This window comes from Dama dama, chromosome 11 (genome assembly GCF_033118175.1).
Source record: "Dama dama isolate Ldn47 chromosome 11, ASM3311817v1, whole genome shotgun sequence".
Taxonomy (NCBI): domain Eukaryota; kingdom Metazoa; phylum Chordata; class Mammalia; order Artiodactyla; family Cervidae; genus Dama; species Dama dama.
In genome coordinates this window covers 89,752,023-89,771,710 of record NC_083691.1, presented here as the reverse complement: position 1 = coordinate 89,771,710, position 19,688 = coordinate 89,752,023, and the positions used below count along the sequence as shown (strand labels likewise).

At 35.4% G+C, this 19,688-nt stretch overlaps 1 protein-coding gene across 4 annotated transcripts in view; it reads right to left on the bottom strand.

The window, feature by feature from the left end:
• Positions 1-435: 435 nt before the first annotated feature.
• ZNF638 (zinc finger protein 638) overlaps positions 436-19,688 on the bottom strand; it is an 83,955-nt gene continuing 64,702 nt past the window's right edge. For all 4 annotated transcript variants that reach the window (XM_061155672.1, XM_061155673.1, XM_061155671.1 and 1 more), the window contains 8 exons: positions 17,493-17,530; positions 10,291-11,509; positions 9,626-9,691; positions 6,803-7,757; positions 5,880-5,984; positions 3,042-3,140; positions 2,196-2,314; positions 436-756 (listed from right to left, as the gene is read on the bottom strand). In XM_061155672.1, the coding sequence (XP_061011655.1) occupies positions 691-756; positions 2,196-2,314; positions 3,042-3,140; positions 5,880-5,984; positions 6,803-7,757; positions 9,626-9,691; positions 10,291-11,509; positions 17,493-17,530 (2,667 nt within the window). In that variant the 3' untranslated portion in view covers positions 436-690. The remainder of the gene's footprint in view (positions 757-2,195; positions 2,315-3,041; positions 3,141-5,879; positions 5,985-6,802; positions 7,758-9,625; positions 9,692-10,290; positions 11,510-17,492; positions 17,531-19,688) is intronic.

Genomic DNA, 19,688 nt, shown 5'->3' with positions numbered 1-19,688 from the left:
ATGGTTTACAAAGCAATTCCTGTGGTCTACAGGAAGTAAAAGTTGTTCTGTCTTTGCAGTTTCAAGGTAATATTAAATGACTTGCTAGGAATCACCTTAAATGGATCCTGGCAAAAACAGCTGTTATCAGAAGCAGAAAAAGTATCTTTCTAATCCATTAAAAAACTCAAGCAAAGTTTTACTCAAACCTACCTGGGCTAAGCATGCCATAATTAAATTTTATCCAGAAAAACTGAAAATTTTAGAAAAACTGAAAATTTTAAGAAATCTTTGACCTGTACAAGGATAGCTGAAGCAAAGCCAAACACTCATGCCTTGATTCCTAGTAACATAAGAAAGAATCCCCAAGCACCCCAAGTCACAGTGGTTGTAGAGAAGCCTGTCTGCAACCAGAGGCAAGCAAGTCTTTAATAAATCAGCCACAAACACAACATGGTATTTTAAATATACAGTAGGAACATTTATTTTAACACTTCTAAAAGATATTTCTCCATGCCTGATGATTTGATATAAAAATCAAACCCATCATACTTTCCCCATCAGTCTCTCTACATCAAGGGCAATCAGAAATTTGTACAACATGAATATTTGCTTCTGAAACAAAAATTACAAATTAAGTGATAACAAAAATACACAAATCAACTGGACCCTAAACAAATTTCTAATGAATTCTTCCCCCCACCCCCTCAATCACCTAGAGCTTCTTTCTTCAGCCTCATTCTGCTCCTTTTCCTTTCTTTGCTTGGCCATGAACTTCTGTTAAAAGTAATTCACAATATAAAATATTTATTAGATGTTGCTTTGCTGTGTTACAATTATACCTAATACATTTCATTGTATTTACAATTTATAAAGCTTGATCCTACAAAATAAAGATTAAAGAAACACAGTGCCTTACATTAACATTACTTCTTTTCATCAATCATCTGGTATTTATGATATACTATGCATTATATTGATGCTTGGGGACTCAGTGGTCAACAGGATAGGTTAAGACCCTTTACCTCATGGAGCTTACATTCTAGTGGGGAAAAAGAAATAATAAAGAAATAATTAAGATAATTTGGGGGGTGGCAGTAAGTATTATAAGGGAAAGAAAGACAGTATAGTAAATGAGACTGATCCTTTTTAGGTGGGAGGAGTTCTCTATTTTAGCTAGGTCTTTTCTCTGTCAAAGGCCTTTCAGGGAAGCTGTTGTTTGAGCTGGGATTTAAAAGATGATGAAGAACCAGTTAGACAAAAGGGGTAACGAAAGGGCAAAAGAATAGCAATATAAAGGTGCAAAGGGGCCTTTAATATAGGAAAAATAAAGAAACAAAAAAGCTGGAACACAGTGAGCAATAATAGGAGGTCAGAAAAGCAGAAAAGAATCAGATCATGTAGGGCCTTAAAGACCCACAATAAGAAGTTTGGATATTATTCTAAGGGTAATATGAAGCCAGTGGAAGATTTCAAGTGGAAAAGTGATATGTTAACTTAAGAGCACAGGTAACATAGTACAATGTTAAAGGGCACAAGCCTAGAATAAAACAAAAGTAGGTTCAAATCCTAAATCTGCCCCTAACTAGCTATGTGATCTTGGGGATTAGATCCTTGGGTTTAGATACTCTTTAAGTTGACTGGGGGATTGAATAAGCTTCCAGCAAATAAATAACAGCTCAAAGAATGTTAGGTGAGTGTCTGTGCCACAAATAAAACATAGAGGATACTATAGAGCAACTCTCAAACATTCAGGAGGAAATGAGAACCACTGTTTCAACTATGGCTAATGATGATTCTCTGGGGTTGTAATCTAAATGCTTCCCAAAGATATACAACTTCAAAAGGGGGTAGTGGAAGTAAGGAAATGGTTTAAATAAAGTTAAGTGGATTCTTTGGCTAGACAAGTCCAAAACATTAATATATTATGTGTCCATGACTCTGCAAGAGGGCATCAGATTATATAGTTTCCCACACTTCTAATGGAGTGTCACATGGGACAAATAATACACAAAATCTATTCTGGCAAATGCTACCAGAAAATAAGGAATAAAAGCTAGAAGTTAGTGGCAAGATACAGTGAAGGACACAAATAAACTGGCACAAACCTTAAAAAGTTGTTCCAAGGGAAAGAACGTACATTTTGTAAGGGTACTTCAGTACTCTGACTGTGGTAGCAACACCTGAAGATTCTGAGTTAGGAATAAAGAACTCACCTCTGTATTTTGCTTATGACGTGTACTCTTGCAGTGATTCGTCATTGCTTTTTCATCTGAGTAGAAGAGGGAACAAATTGGGCAGAAGAATCCAGCCTTCGGTACAAGAAAGTCTAAATCTTGAAAATTCAGAAAGAGAAGGGGAAGAGGCAGGGGAAAAAAAAATCAATGTTATTTTTTCTATAGCTGTGTAATAAATTTATCTAAACATGACAAACATACTAAGCACAGCATACATTTATACATACACAAACACAGCAGTCAAGAGCAATTAAACCTCTAATCACAAAACTGAGGTCTTTATTTTTAAATGAATTCTACAATATCCCAGAGCTTCCAGGATGCCAGGGCACTGGAAAAGAATCTGGCAGTCTTTGAAATAAATCTCTTAAGAATCCACTGGTTTTTTTTTTTTTTTTTGGTTTTTTTTTTTAAAGAAACGGTATAATGGTATGAAGAGGCAAAATGACAGGCAACTGTCTGCTTGAGGAATATATTAGGTAAACAAAGAAGGTGCCCCCCAGCTCATCTGAGCTGGCCATGAACAAAGTTTGCTAGCTAAGCTTTTCCAGCATGTCCTAATACTCAACTATAATTTCTGTCTGGGAAAGTATAACTCAATTTTTACCAGAGCAGCAAAGAGAGTACATATCCCAGACTTCAAGAGTGCAATAAAAATATCTTTGCCAGGTCAAAACACAGAAATGCCAGTGTGCAAAACTTGTTAATTTCCACTCTAATCATCTAAGCAAGGTCACCACATTACTTATCTAAACAGTAGAATACTTATTATAATACTGAATTTTTATTTCACGTGAATAAGGAAAAATGTTATTTTTACTTTACCTTCAGGGACATCAGGTGCCACTGATCTCCCTGAAGAGTCCTCAATCTTCTTGCGTTTCTGTTCTGGTTCTGAATCCTCTAATCCAGATTCTTCACCAACTAAAGTCATTAAATTTTTCAAAGAAAAAAAGTTACTCAAAATAGATTTACAGATTTGTCTTTAATTTTTACAAAGTTGTGTTGGTTTCTGCTATACAATAACGCGAATCAGCCATAATTATGTATATATATACATCCCCTCCCTCCCTTCCATTTCACCCTTCCAGGTCATCAGAGCGCCAGACTGGGTCCCTGTGTTACACAGCAACTTCTTACCAACTATCCACTTCACACGCAATAGTGTATATATGTTGATACTACTTTCTCCATTCATCCCACTCATTCTCTCCCCCAACTGTGTCTACAAAGTCCATTCTTTACATCTGCATCTCCATTCCTTCACTGCAAATAGGTTCATTTCTAGATTTTGTGAGGCTAATATCAGATAATCTCTGCCTTCAAAGACTAATTTATGGATCATCTCTCTAAGTAAACCTTTCTCACCCAACTATTTTTCCAAGAGTCTTTATATAAGGAATAAATGGGTAAATTGGTTCAACCTTATTAAATGAACTTAAGGATATGGGACTGAAGTTTAACAGCATATTTATACATGATTCCAGAAAAAATTCAAAGGTTAATGGGAGAACTTCAGGTTCTACATTATGGATAACAGTTAGCATGTGATGCAAAAGTGCTGGCTTGGGAGAAGAGTGTAGATTAAAGGGAAAAGCACACGAGCAGAGAATAATTCTGACGGCCTCTACAGAAGTCATTCCAACCAAGAAAAACAGAGTCTACACTGATGGACTGAGACCCTTGTTAGACTGAATCACAAGTAAAATTACAAACATTCAAATCCAGCAAAGTGAATTAACATCTAAGAAAGAACTCAACGTTATCAGCAGACTGCATAATATGATCTTGGGGGAAGACAAAACCAAAAACTGGTTCCAAGCAATTCTAGTTACCCTCAGTAGGTGAAATACCTAACTGTTTTATAGCACTTGACAAACCTTTTTCATATATATATATCCCATTTGGCTTTTAACACATGTGAGATAGGCAGGTCAAATCATTATTATCCATATTTCTTCACAATGGAGAAAGAAAAACCACAAGAGGTAAAAAACTGATTTTGTTCAAGGTTGCATAGCCAGGAAGTGATGGGAGATTTGTGACTTCAAGTTCAGTGCTCTGCCCATGTAACTGGGCCACTGTTTACCACATCTGAGGGGATGGTTAGAAACTATTGAACTCATTATTTACTCTTCTTTTATTCCTTTTATCTTAACAGTCATCAAGTCCCAAAGAGTTGATTAAAAAGACTGTCTCCCTTTTCTTGACTTGATGGTTAAAACAGCCTCCAATCTCTTGCTGTAAGAATTTATTCCCTTACCAGAGTAACAAGCTTTCTCAAACATATTTGCTCCTACCATTCCAAAGGCACAATTTAATAATAAAAACAACAATGACATGTATTATTAATATATATAGTTACATAATAATTAAAAGATTAAAACAATTATTTTAAATTTAAAACTGTTTAAGTAATGACTTTCTTAAGCTAGGTTCTTCATCAAACATATTGCCCAATAATGAAAATAAATGGTTACAAAAGCAGTAAAGACGTGATCCTTTCTTTATTTTTCTGTGGAAATGAGGCAGTACTAAGCAAGCTGATAGCTGAAGCTGCCGCATCACAATAGAAATCCTGAGGGGGGGGAAAGCTCTGATGAAATCCTGCTAGAAGCATTTGTCAGTTAGTAAAACCACTGACTGGGTTTCCCTGGTGGCTCAATGGTAAAGAATCTGCCTGCAATGCAGGAGACATGGTTTAACCCCTGGGTTGGGAAGATCCTCTGAAGAAGGAAACAGCAACTCACTCCAGTAACCTGGCCTGAGAAATCCTGTGGACAGAGGCACCTGGCAGACTAGTCTGTGGGGTCACAAGAGCTGGACACAACTGAACAACTAAACAACAACAAAACCACTGACTATGGTTTGGTATCAAGGAGAGGTTAATGGAGAAGAACAGACAAAGGAGGAGTACCCACTTAGCCAAGAGAGAGAGCATCAAGAAAGAGCACATGATCAACAGTAACAAATGATACAGAGAAATCAAGTAAAACTATAACAAAAAAAACTTTATCCAGTTTGACAAAAAGCAGAAGGGTTTCAAGTTTCTATCACACCTGGTTAGGAAACGGGAAAGGAAGGAGGCCTAGATAAACTGTGGAGCAGCACGGAGGACCCAGCTGAGAGCCAGGTCAACCAGCCTGGACTGCATCACAGCTGGCGAACTTTCCTTAGAGAACATGGGATACAAAAGCAAGAGGGCAATGAGGATGCTGCAGAGACAATGGTACAAGGAATTCAGCATTTTGCTATGAATATAACAGACATTGGAGAAGGGCATGGCAACCCACTCCAGTATTCCTGCCTGGAGAATCCATGGACAGAGAAGCCTGGTCCACAAGTAACAATTAGCTAGTAAACGATCCCTACTTGATGCTGCAACATGGTCAGAATAACCTTTCATGGATCATTTCCATGAAAATTAGTAACAAATTACAACAGGATCGCCTATTATTCTATTATCCCACTCCACTAATCACTTTAATGCAAAGATAAAAAACTTTACCCAGATCTAATTATTAATAGCCTGCCTCCCCTCACTCCTATCCCTTGCCCTGTTCAATATTTTTCGATACTTTTCTTAGTAGATCTTTGGAACTTTAACCACCACCACCTCATGTCGTGTTACTCTCTCTCCCACTTCAATTAATCTTAGTTTACCTTCACTAATTTGGAAGGCCTCTTCATCTTTCGCTGGTTCCATTGTGACAGCTTTTTCTGATGGTGGCATTTTTCCAATTCTAACTCTCTTGGTTGGCACTGTAGCTTTAAAGAGAAAGTCTAATTTATTACAACAGTAACAGTGTTTAAATTAGTTTTAATTTAAAAAAATTACAGACTATACAAAAAATACTTCTTTGCAAAAAATACAGACTATACAAATTTGGAAAGGAAACCTATTTCTAATAAAAAAAAATAGGAGAATTCTATTTTAAAACACTCAGCATTAGTCTAAGGATTCTCCTTTCATTTTCCCATTTATCTTGACCAAAACTATACTTTGCTACCTGCTTTTCTTAAAGAACCTACACACATTTTTTTCTATTTTGTTCCACAAGTCTGTGGGATCTTTCTAGTATTTTGTACTCTTAGTATGGCTAAATCGCTCAAGATTTCTGTATTGGAAATTATCTTGCTCTCCCTAAAGTACTAAAAGTGAACTGACCTATCATTGTATACCATCAAAATATTACTTAAAAGTGAAATGGTACCTTCACAAACTTTTTCCTGAATTCTGTGTCTAAGCAAAAACTAAGAGGCAGTCAGACATAAATAGCCTTCTACTTACCAAAGCTGTATTATTCTCAATAATACAAATATAACACTGTCATTCCAATTCTAATCTGGGTACCCTAGTTTGCCTTCTGTTTTTGTTATTTTTTCCTTGAGATACAGTAACTTAGGCATAAGATCTGAACTAAGACAACTTAGTGAATCTTGAACATATTTCTTTGGAAAATATCACTTGGCCACAACTATCTGTTGGCTAAAAATGACATTATCAGTAATACTATAAAATATATTTAAAAAAATTTAAATGTAGTCCTCTCATAAAAAAAAAATTACTACTTCTAAGTATCTACCTGATGAACGTCTTTCAATCATGGTTTTCGGATTTTCTTCCATAATATTCTCATTTATTGGGCCCACTTGAGACAAAGCTTCAAGTTTTGTCTTCTTTTTGTCCACAGTTCTCTTTTTTCTATCACCTCTCTTATCAGCGGGATGGTCATTTTTCCTCTGTGTTAACTCAATTTTTAAATCATTGTCTCCATCTTCTTCCTCCCCAACTTCATCAACAGTAACAAAATTAAGCTCTTCTTTAAGGTTGTTAAAATCTGCCAGAGAGTCTTCATCCTCTTCAGTTACTTCATCTAAAGTCACTAAATGCAGATCACTGCTGTCATCCTGTATTTCATCTACAGTAACTAAAGTAGAAGGGTCTTCAGGCATCTGAGAAGAAATGAACCCAATAGAATCCCTTCCAGTATTTCCCTCTTCTCCTTTAGTATTTAAAGCAGCAAAACTGATATCTGCTGACTCATTTAAAGGTAGCTCTTCTACTTCCCCAATTTCATCCACAGTTACCAAGCGTTCCTGTTTGAGAAGATCTTGCTCTTCAGCCACAGACAGCACAGTAACATCTTTAGTTTCACTGTGAGAAATGCAATCATCTTGATCAATTAACTCATCTAATGTAAGAAGTGAGTTTGAATTTTTAACCATGTCTTCCACATTGATGTCATCCTCATCAATTACTTCATCCACAGTGACCAGAGCTTGTGCTAGCTGTGCGGCTGCATCTTCCTCTTCCCCAATCTCATCCAGTGTTACAAAAGATAACTCTCCCTCAACCACACGAGGAGCAGAGATCTTTCCCTTCTTCTTCTTCAAGTTCAGTTCAGAGGAAGGGGTATTTTTGAGAGCTTCTTTCCTTTTTCCCTTCAGTGGATTCTGCTTGACTTGAAAAGGATTTACTTCTTCTATAACCTCATCCACAGTAACAAATTCATCCAAATTAAATGGAAATAAAGGTTCCTGTTGGAAAAATTTTTTTAAAAAATCAGAATTGTGAACAACTGCTGATAACTGGCTAGGTCCCAAATAGTTTCAATAAATGTGCATGACATATCTATCATTTGCGAGAATTTCAAGAGACAGTATGAGAATTTCAGCATAGAGATGTTTCCTAAAGCTGAAATTATTTTTCAAAGCCACAAAAAGCCAAAGAGTAAACAATGCCTAAGGTAAATCCTAACAGTGTCAATTCAATTTCAGTAAGATTAAAATTATTTCCTAAATGATGTATGAGTTTTAAAATATGGTGCACAAAAATACTGCATTTAAAGCACTTATCAAACAATATAATGTCAAAGCTTACAACTTCCATATGTTAAATGATATCTAGCAAGAGTTTTGGAGACTTCAGAGACTACTAAAAGCACTTCAAATGAAACTAGAAAATTAACAGCTAACTAGATTGTTCCACTGATGAATTTACACATATAATACATATTTTAAGATATGCAATATTAAGATACTGGCATACTTTGCTTTATTGTACTTTGCAGATACATTTTTTACAAACTGAAGATTCGTGAAAACCCTGTGATAAGCAAGTCTACTGGAGCCACTTTTTCAACAGCATCTGCTAACTTCATGTCTCTGTCACATTTCAGTAATTCTCACATTATTCAAACTTTTTCGTCATTATTATATTTGTTATGATGATCTCTAGTTAGTGATCTTTGATGTTTCCATTTACAAAAAGATTGAGTTACTTAAGGCTCAGATGATAGTGTTTTTTGGCAATAAGGTATTTTAAAATTAAGGTATGTACATTTTCTTAAGACACAATGCAACTGCACACTTAACAAGAGTACAGTATAGTACAGACATAACATACATGCACTGGGAAACCAAAAAGTTCATGTGACTCACTTTTACTGTGATATTCACTTTACTATGGCAGTCTGGAACCAAATTTGTAATATCTCTAAGGTATGCCTATATAAGGTTTATGTTTTGAGAAAGTTACATGGAAAACTTATTACTAAGACTTAATGACAAATATAACTACATGTAAAAAAAAGAAGAAAACTAAAAAAAAAAAAAAAAAAAAGAGTTATCTGTGATTTGAAAAATGGTGCCAATACTAAAGAAAATCAATTCCTGGCAGGCCTCCTACACATTTAGTATGCTATCAATGGTCAATTACCAGCAAACATAATAATGGCATTAGAATACATGCCCCATTAATTTGAAGGCAGGAGAAGGAATCTGTACACAATTGTATGATCAATTTATTAAGCCATGAAACAAACCATAATCCTTACTTCTGGCTTTTTAAACTAGTAACATTTCTCCCTGCCCTAATAAAATAGGTTCAAATTTATCCCCTACCAGAAGAAAAATGTAAAATAACTGAAAAAATAATCTATGAGTAACAGAAACCTAAAATACCAACTAGCCAAATAAAAATTATAGTATGTTTATTTGGCAGTAGATGTCAGTAACCCTTAGAGTCCATCTAGTTAGGGTAAACTGAACCATACCAAAAGGACCACAATTTGGAGAGGACTCCAGTCAAAAGTCAATCTCCTTTACACACAAGACTTTACTCTGTATTATAACCTAACTCCTACTGAGAGGAGATTGTAGGTGTCTCCCTTTCTAATTCCCTTTCCATCCTTGTATAACTTTTTGCCCCACACTAAGAACACAAACTATTTAGCTTAGCTCAAGGTCAGAAAACAAACTGGTAGTAAGGTCAAAAGTAAAATATCTCATTCCTGTCCCTTGCTCTATACCAAGCTAATTACTATAGGAGAGACACAAATTACAAGGTAGACAAACTCTCATGGTATGATGGAACAGATGGGTCCATATTATGGACTGTTTCTTACCTCTTTGGATTTTGAACTTCTACCAGTGGTGTTTTTAGGATTCTTAGTGTTTTGCCCTGTCAGAGTCTGAAATATTAAATAAGAAACACAGAAAAACAAAATTTACAACTAGATTATTAATGTCCTTTAAAACCAAAAAAAGAATGCAGAAAGCAAATATTACCCAAACACATTTAATTATACAAATATTTAATAGGTATTTCAAGTGAAGTCAACAATCATTTTAACAGTACAGGCATCATCTCCATAAACTGTAGTTAAAATCAGTTTTACTGATCTTTTCTTCTCAATAGCTACAATGTCTATCAGTAAGTTGATAAATGAAGCTTCAATTTAAAAGAAAAAACAGTTTCCCATTTCAGAAGCAGGATGTTAAATCACTGCAGGAGATTCACTGAAGAATTTTTTTTTAATTCAAAGTTTTATTACTGACCATATTTTATCCAAATAATGCTTTCACATGTTAATTACAAATTTGAGCTTATTATTCTAACTGTCTACTGGCTTAAATCAATGGAGTCATTTAAGAAAGGGAAAAGGGAGTTTGGGGGCAAAAGGAGTGAGGAGATGAACGTATAAAACGGAATTACATCTCCTACTCCTTAGCTACAATAGAGAGACTTATCACTTCAAAGACACTTAGCCATTCTTCCTACCCTCCTCACCTTATTGTTGCTGTCATCCCGTTTCATGACTGAAGGTTTAGCCTCTGTTTCCTGAGGCTGTTTTGTAACATCCCTGTAATCCAGTTTAGAATCTTTGCCTTGCAGGGCCGAGATCCTTCCACTGCTTCCTCTGGTAACACCGCTCTGAATGGGTTTTAATTTACTGCTGTTTTCAGCCAAGCCTGACCTGGCACTTGTAGCCTTAAGTAGACCTGATTCCTTGGCTGAAAGCCTCTTTTCAGCATTTATTTGATCTCTGAGTACGGATTTTAGAAAACTTTTCTGGTTTTCAGATTTTGAAGCCGTAGCTTTTGCCTTTGTAGAGGAGACCACATCAGCCTTGATGCCTGATTTACTGCTAGATGCACTTGATGCAACCAGCACACTAATTTTACCAGTTTCATCAGGCTTATTGGCCTGAACCACTGTTTTATTTGGACATGCCTTGGTCACTGAGTTTTCTGCAGGTTTTTCTTTCACTGCAGCTAGAACCTTATCCAGCTTCTCTGTAACCATCCTATCATTCTTCTCAGCCTTCTCTCTTCCTATTTTCAGATCCATTCTGGCTTCCTTAGTGTTTAATTCATTCTCCTCCTTCTCATCCATGTTAGTTTTTTCAGAAATTCCCTTTGTGCTCACTGCTTGCTCATCCCCAGTAGAAATTCCAGGTACTAAGGCCACAGCACAAGTAGATGGTACTATTTCTGAAACAGTTTCTTGTTTGTCTACTTCAGCTACAGCTTCTATCACAGACTGTGTAATCCCAGAAAAGAAATCTGCTTCAGATGGAGAGTCTTCTAGAATTCCTTTGATGTTCTTTTCTTCTATAAATGTATTATCACATGTTGATAACTCTGTTTCCGGGTTAATAATTTCTGTCTCTTCCTTCTCAAAGTCACTGGTATATACCTGCTGATTTAAAACAGAGTCCCCTACATTTTCAGTGAATAAGTCAATACTGGCTGACGTGGACGCTCCAAGAGGAATTTCCACTTTGACCTCCTCTCCTTGAGTTTCAACTTCAAATGTTTCAAGAGCAAAATCAGAGACACATAGTGTTTTTTCTGGTTCTTCCTCAAAAGGCTCTTTCTGCTGTATAAAAGTTCCTGTTTGAACGTTGGGAACAGATTCTTCTTCAACCTCACTAGGTTTAATAGAGGGACTATCAGCTGCTGTTTGCACCTCACTTTCATCAACTGGACTGTTTTTCAAGTCAGGGCTAAAAGTATTTAAAAACAAAAAGAATACAAACAAAAACACAAACAAAAATCAAACTATGATGAGAATTCAACCATCATAAATAACCCTGCCAATGCTAACTGTTAAAACTTCCTAATGCAATAGCGATAAGCACTGGGAAATCCAGTCAATCAACATTAAAATGGTTAAGAAGTTTTGATGTAAATTTATAGATAACATAAAATTTTAAAAAGAGCCTCCACTGCACTAATGATTTCTTTTTAGCTCAATGAAATAATGGCAATATTATGACTACTGATATGAACTTTTTACCCACATAAGTTATAACCAGTTTTTCCCCTTCTGTGTCGTTTTCCCCCTGATACTAGAAGGCTGAATGTGAATTCAAGACATTGCAAATTATTATTAGATCCTATCTTCCCAACAGTAAAATAAGTTCATGGTTCATAAAACTAATGACTCATGCTTTAAAATTTACAATTTTCTAAGTGAGCCTTTCCAAAAAGGAACATAAAGAGAAAGTGCAAGTTCACACTCTTAATATGTCACCTCTTTCTTTAGGATGTGAAACAGATTTGTTTTTAATCTCCCAAGAACTATATTTATTAGTAATACTTACAAGAAAACTTTCTTGGGAAATATCTTTTAAATACTCTTGTCAGAAATTAAGTTTATGGCAAAGCTGATAGGATCACCTTTACATAAACAGGTAGTCTTATTATAAAGTATGTAGGTGCCTTTGCTATATCACAAGAAGATGTTAAATCTTTCCAGTTATAGAGAATAATTAAAGATACACTACTCTTCAGTTACCGCAAGATGATGTATTACCTGTGTCCTGAGACATTAATAGTATTTTAAAAGTTTGGAAAAACTGCTATCATATTAGGGTCTAATCATATGAGCCAATAAACAATTCCTTCCTCCCTCAAAGATGGTGAACTTAAAATTCCAAAGGAGAAAACTTTCCTAAGAGATCAGAGAAACACCTCTTGAATACGAAAGCTGTTAAGGCAAAGAGTTTCAAGAATTTATTTAAGTTAAAAAGTCAGGAACCACAGACTTTAATCAAATAATATTCTATTCATCTGTATAAGCTACCCTTTGTATGCTGAAAAGATTTAAAGACTTTTATTTGAAATAATTCGCATACCTTATACTAAAATATAAAATGGGTGCTTTTGATGTCTCAAATTCTTAACACAAGTGAAGAAAAAATTTGTTGCCAAGCACAAATATGATAAAGAAAAAGCTGTGAAGTCTTTAATATTCAATTAAAGCAGTCATGTAAATATTACTTCTCAAAAGGTGAGTTTTCATTTTTAAATTATAAATTTATAACTTCATTTATAAGTTTCATTTTTAAGAGACTGATTTCCAATAATGACTTAATTCAAATTCCTACCTCATTATAGAACTGAGCATTAACCCTAAAGGCTTACAAGTTAGAGCTATATGAAACTACCAATTTATCGGGCTTTACAAAGAGAAAAACGGTGATTTTGATTCCTGGCTCTAGGATATAGCAAGTCCTTCCTGTTTACCATATTTACATTTTGTCAGTAAATTTAAAAAGCTATTATCTTTTTTAACATAATGAATCAGTATGTAGGTCCACACTTCGGACAGACAGCATGAGTCTACTTGGGAAAATAGCTTAATTCTGTATTTGTTCTTGTGTGTCAGTCTTTTAAAATTATACTGCTTTCTTCACAGGATTCAAATAGTATCTAGTTTTCTGGCTAATATGGAAAAAGCTTCAGTGTTCACCAAGTTAACTTGGAGAGTAAGTTTGAGAAGTCAAATAAGTGAAATTATTAACACCAGAGTAAAAAAATCAGTCTTTTAAAAGATCAAAGAAAACAAAATCATATTCTGGAAACTAGACCAAAAAAGGACTTCAGGAAGGCAGGATTCAGTACAGAGGTATCTAATTTCCCATCCCCATCCTATCCCCATCCCACCATAACAGCAGGGTTTCAAAACGTTCAGAGAAGGTATACAATAAAAGCTGGCCATGAGATCAAAGATTAACACCATACACACATTTTCCATGTTTGCACAATAAAGGACAGAAACTGTACGGACCTAACAGAAGCAGAAGAGATTAAGAAGTGGCAAAAATACACAGAAGAACTGTAAAAAAAAGTCTTAATGATCCAGATAACCATGATGGTATGGTCACTCATCTAGAGCCAGACATCCTGGGGTGTGAAAGTAAAGTGGGCCTTAGGAAGCATCACTACGAACAAAGCTAGGGTAGGTGATGGAATTTCAGTTGATCTATTTCAAATCCTGAAAGATGATGCTGTGAAAGTGCTGCACTCAATATGCCAGCAAATTTGGAAAACTCAGCAGTGGCCACAGGAATGGAAAAGGTCAGTTTTCATTCCAATCCCAAAGAAAGGCAATGCCAAAGAATGTTCAAATTACCGCACAATTGCACTCATCTCACATGCTAGCAAAGTAATGCCCCAAATTCTCCAAGCGACTTTTCAACAATACATGAACCAAGGACTTCCAGATGTTCAAGCTAGATTTAGAAAACGCAGAGGAACCAGAGATCAAATTGCCACCATCCGTTAGATCATCAAAAAAGCAAGAGTTCCAGAAAAACATCTACTTCATCCACTTTACCTGCCTTGTGAGAAACCTGTATGCAGGTCAAGAAGTAACAGAACCAGAAATAGAACTGACTGGTTCAAACCTGGGAAAGGAGTAAGTCAAGGCTATATATTATTACCCTGTCTCTTTAACTTATATGCAAAGTACGTCATATGAAATGCCGGGCTTGATGAATCACAAGCTTGAACCAAGACTGCCAGGAGAAGTAGAACCACCTCAGATATGCAGATAATACCACTCTAATGGCACAAAGTGAAGAGGAACTAAAGAGTTTCTTGGTAAGGGTGAAAGAATGAAAAAGATGCCTTGAAACTCAACATTCAAAAAATGAAGACCATGGCACTGGGTCCCATTACTTCATGGCAAATAGATGGGGGAAAATGTAGAAACAAGTGATAGATTTTATTTTCCTGGGCTCCCAAATCACTGTGGATGGTGACTGCATCCATGTAATTAAATGGATTGTTTGCTCCTTGGAAGAAAAGCTATGACAAACCTAGATAGCATATTAAAAAGTAGAGACATCAGTTTGTGGACAAAGGTCCACATAGACAAAGCGAAGGTTTTTCCAGTAGCCATGTATGATGTGAGAGTTTGACCATAAAGAAGGCTGAGTGCTGAAGAACTGATGCTTTCAAATTGTGGTGCTGGAGAAGACTTTTGAGAGTCCCTTGGACAGCAAGGAGATCAAATCAGTCAATCCTAAAGGCAATCAATCCTGAATATTCATTGGAAGGACTGATGTTGAAATCTCTAATACTTTAGCCACCTGATGGGAGGAGCTGACTCATTGGAAAAGACCCTGATGCTGGGAAAGACTGAGGGCAGGAGAAGGGGTTGATAGCAGATGAGATGGTTGGACGGCATCATTGATTCAATGGACATGAGCTTGAGCAAACTCCAGGAGAGACAGTAGAGGACAGGGGAGCCTGGCATGCTGCAGTCCACTGGGTTGCAAAGTCAGACACGACTTAGCGACTGAACACAACAAACTTCCAAGAAACTTTAGAATGAGACGTAACACTGAATATTAGTTACAGCCACTGAGTTTTTCCCAACATTACTAATGAACTTGCAAACATTTCATTTTGCACCCTTATTTGCAGTTTTAATCACATGATAGATAATGCTGACATGGAGGGCAGTTAGAACAGGTAAAATGCAGAATTTTATTAAATTATTAATATATCCATGTGAGATTTCTTTTAAAAAGGAAACACTTTACAGTAACTATAAACAAGAGGATCATATTAATGAATTTAACAAAAAAAAATATAATAAGCACCAGTATTTTCTCAGGATCACCCCAATAAAGAAATGTGAATAAAAAAGAGAGAGAAAAAAGAAATGTCAAGTCTTCAGCAATATCCCACATCTCTTTTCTCTAATGTCATACATATATCAGAAAAAAATGACTGCAAAATGGAAATTTAAAAATTATTAGTGCTAGAACTTTAAAAATTATTTTCATAAGCTCAGACAACTATCTGTAAATTAAGACACACCTGATTTTAAAAGTCAAAACAATGAAAGAGAAAATGACCAAAACACATACAATAACTATTCTTTCACACATGAAAGAAACTGTCAAGTGAAATATATAAAGTGGATTTTTGGAAGAGCCAACTTACTTACCAGCCAGTTACTGTGCCCAAACTGCAGGTCTATCTATATTATCACATGTGGCACTGTTATTTATTTTATAGCAAACACTGCAATTGGTTTCTACATCTTAGGCATGTAAATGTAACTGGTACGATGATGTGCAACTTAAAAAAGTCTGTGTGAACACATATAGCAAATCTATTGCTTATAAATATACTTGTAATCTGCAGTGATTCTGGAGCCCAAAAAGCTTTGAGATGTCACTTTTAAAGTCACTGCAGATGGCGACTGCAGCCATGAAATTAAAAGACTCTTACTCCTTGGAAGGAAAGTGATGACCAATCTAGATAGCATATTAAAAAGCAGAGACATTACTTTGCCAACAAACGTCCGTCTTGTCAAGGCTATGCTTTTTCCAGTGGTCATGTATGGATGGGAGAGTTGGACTATAAAGAAAGCTGAGCACCGAAAAATTGATGCTTTTGAACTGTGATGTTGGAGAAGACTCTTGAGAGTCCCTTGGACTGCAAGGAGATCCAACCAGTCCATCCTAAAGGAGATCAGTCCTGGGTGTCCATTGAAAGGACTGATGCCAAAGCTGAAACTCCAGTACTTTGGCCACCTCATGAGAAGAGTTGACTCATTTGCAAAGGCCCTGATGCTGGGAGGGATTGGGGGCAGGAGGAGAAGGGGACGACAGAGGATGAGATGGTTGGATGGCATCACCAACTCGATGGACGTGGGTTTGAGTAAACTCCAGGAATTGGTGATGGATAGGGAGGCCTGGCGTGCTGCGATTCATGGGGTCGCAGAGTCGGACACGACTGAGCAACTGAACTGAACTGATACCTGTAATCAGCTTTATCATTTAAAAGTCTCATTTTATAAAAATTGAGACAAAAACTTGTAAGACGTTCTGTTTTTCAGGCATCTTATCATGAGGCAGTGTATCAAATAAGATAAACTTCCCATATTTAAACACTCAAACTCCTTCAAATTGATAAGCTCTTACTACAACTGACTGGGAGATAAGGGTAAACTCCTTACTATAAAAGGGAAAAGAATTCTCAATGAGTGATTCCCAGTGATAAGCAGTAAAACGGGGGTTTATTCATTGGTGGGACAAAGGTGGTAATGAGTATGGTATTTATCAGGATGAGAAAGTCACTAAGCAGAGGATATACCATATGCAGTCCAAAAAAGTGGCGAGTTACTAGTTTGTATAGACTCTGAAGAACAAACTTTCAACCTCTGAAAATATAAAGCAGTATACATGTTATTTTGTTTTATACCAAAATACACACTAAATAGTATCTTCTTCATTTTAAAAACTCAATGAACTTTCAAAGGGTTCTACAAAAAAAATTGAAAATTTACTACTATGCCTAACTATTTTGGAATAGAAAAGTCTAGCAAATAATGCTAACATAGTTGAATTGTTCAAGTCTTAGTAAAACATTTTAAAAGAAGTCAAATTTATATATTTAATACAAACTGTGTATATACATTCTCTTTTCCTTTAAAAAAAAAAAAAAAGAATTCAGTAAATATCTGAAAGAGACCAAAAAGAACAGTAACAAAAAGCCCCAAAGTCAAACATAGGCCCCTAAAACCCCCAAACAAAACAAGAAACACCCTGACAACACTCATATACACACAAAATTATCATGAAGATAAACTTTTTGTTGTAAGTAAACAATTATCATAAAATATAGAAATAAAATTCAGTAATTAACTTTTAAAAAAATGTTAGCAAACTTAAAGAAACATACCTTTCCTTTCCTAGTTCTGGGTCTTTCTCAGCTTTCACCTGTAATATAATTCCATATTTTATTAGCGTCTATTCTACTGGATTTAAAATATTCTACTCATCAATGCAGTGTTTTCAGTTCTTAAAAATCTAAGCTAAAAAAGACAAAACCATACCTTAAAAATAAATCAAAACAGGTAGTTCTCAGTGTCCATATAATTATCATGTTCTAGAACTTTTCCCCCCATTTTTAAAGAGTTCTAAATAAGGTTATACAGAATAAATGATACACAGAAATTAATGAAAAAAATAAGTTTCCATAATGCTGATAATAGGGAAAATTTTAACTTTAAAAGCCTGGCAATGCCACTTCTGCTAAGAATAAAACCTGAAATATCAACATCTTTTTGTGTGAAATTATAATTTTAAAAGACTTCTATTAATATTTATAAAGGAGACTAGTTGACTTAAAAAGCTTTCTACACTAAATATACAGAAATGCTGGACAAATTTTAACAATAATCCTTTTAAATATATATCTGAACCACCAAGAAAGCAATGTCCTGGAGCCCAAAATCAAAGAAGAAGGAATTAAAATTCAGTGCTTATGTACCAAGCATTGACCCAGGCACTTAGGATACATCACTGAACAAAACAGCAAAAATATCCCCATTTCAGAACTTTTACATACTAGCTGAAGGCTTTTTCTGTGGGAATCATGTGTGCTGAATTGAGAATTATCTTTCTTTAGATCTTGTCAGATTAAAAGCCAAGAACTCTACTATATAGAAATTGAATAATATTTCTAGAGAGGTTCCTGGTGTGAGAGTTGACATCCCAGAGTAAAGGCCTTCTTTACTAGGATACCTGGTAAGGTATTGCGTCTATTTTGTAATGATGTATAAAGAAAACTAAAGATGGCAGTATAAACCCTAACCACAGTGCTTACAAACAGTTTTCTCTTATTAGAGAAAGTTTGTTAGAAAACAAACCAACCTATATGATAGTGAAGGAAATCTATACCAGATACCTGTATTAGCTAACTTGCTTTTTTATTTATAAATTAGTAAGAGAGAAAACAAATGCATGAGAGAGAACAAATTAAGCACACAAAACTGACTAAAGATATTTCAGAGAACTCCTTTAAAAACAACTCTAAAGAATACTCTCTAAAGAACTGTCCTTAAAATTTTTAAAATTCAATAGGATATAGCATCCACAGTATCAGTACAAGTGCTACTTTCAGAAAGACAGAACATTAAACTTTGAAGAGAATATTCAAAGACGTAAGAGAAAAATTTTCCTCAGGTGAAGGAACATACCAATTTTTAGATCTGCAGAATGTAGGAAATAAAATCCAAATCAAGTTAATGCCTTGTTCACTGTACTTAATCATACTGATCCTCCCAAATCACCAAACTATCCTTAAGGCCCTAGAGCTTATTTTCTCTAAAGACCTCTTCTCCTTGCTATGTTAGTAGAACTTGCTCTCTTCTTTCTTTTAGGTCTCTCAAATAATTCTTTCTCAGAGGGGCCTGACCAGTCTAAAATACGCATATCCCCCTGCATACCCGGTCATTCAGCACTCTGTATCCTTTTATCTTGATTTGTCTCCACAGTACTTCACAGCACTTTTTAACCACCTGACACACACACAATATATTACAGCTAACCTATTTTATAATAGATAAGGTGTATATGTGTGTGTGTGAATTACTTACAGTCTGTCTTCTCCACTAAAAAAACAAACAATAAAAGAACAATATGGGCAAAGAATTCTTCACCTAGACACATTATCAATGAAATAAGTAAGAGAAAAATAAAGTCATTTCCAAATATGCAAGGATTCAAAAGGTCTACTGGCCTTACATACGTTCTGGGAAAATTAGCTGACAATGTATTCTAGCAAACAGAAAGTAATCCAAGAAAGTAGGAGATACAGAGTCCAAGAAATAACAGATGTAACTCAGAAGACCAATAAAAAGAAAAGCAGAGGTATACAGGTGCTTTACAAAGCAAATGACCATAAATTCAGAACAGAGTGTGAGAAAAACAGCTCTGAGAGCAGATTCAACAAATAGTAACTAAGTTATATGAACCGAGTAACACGACGACAGTGTTTTTACTATGGTGCAAGCCAAGAAACTGTAAAATCTTATTTCTTATACAAGAAGAGAGTTTGCATATAATTTAAACAAAAGAAAAAAACAAACTTCTA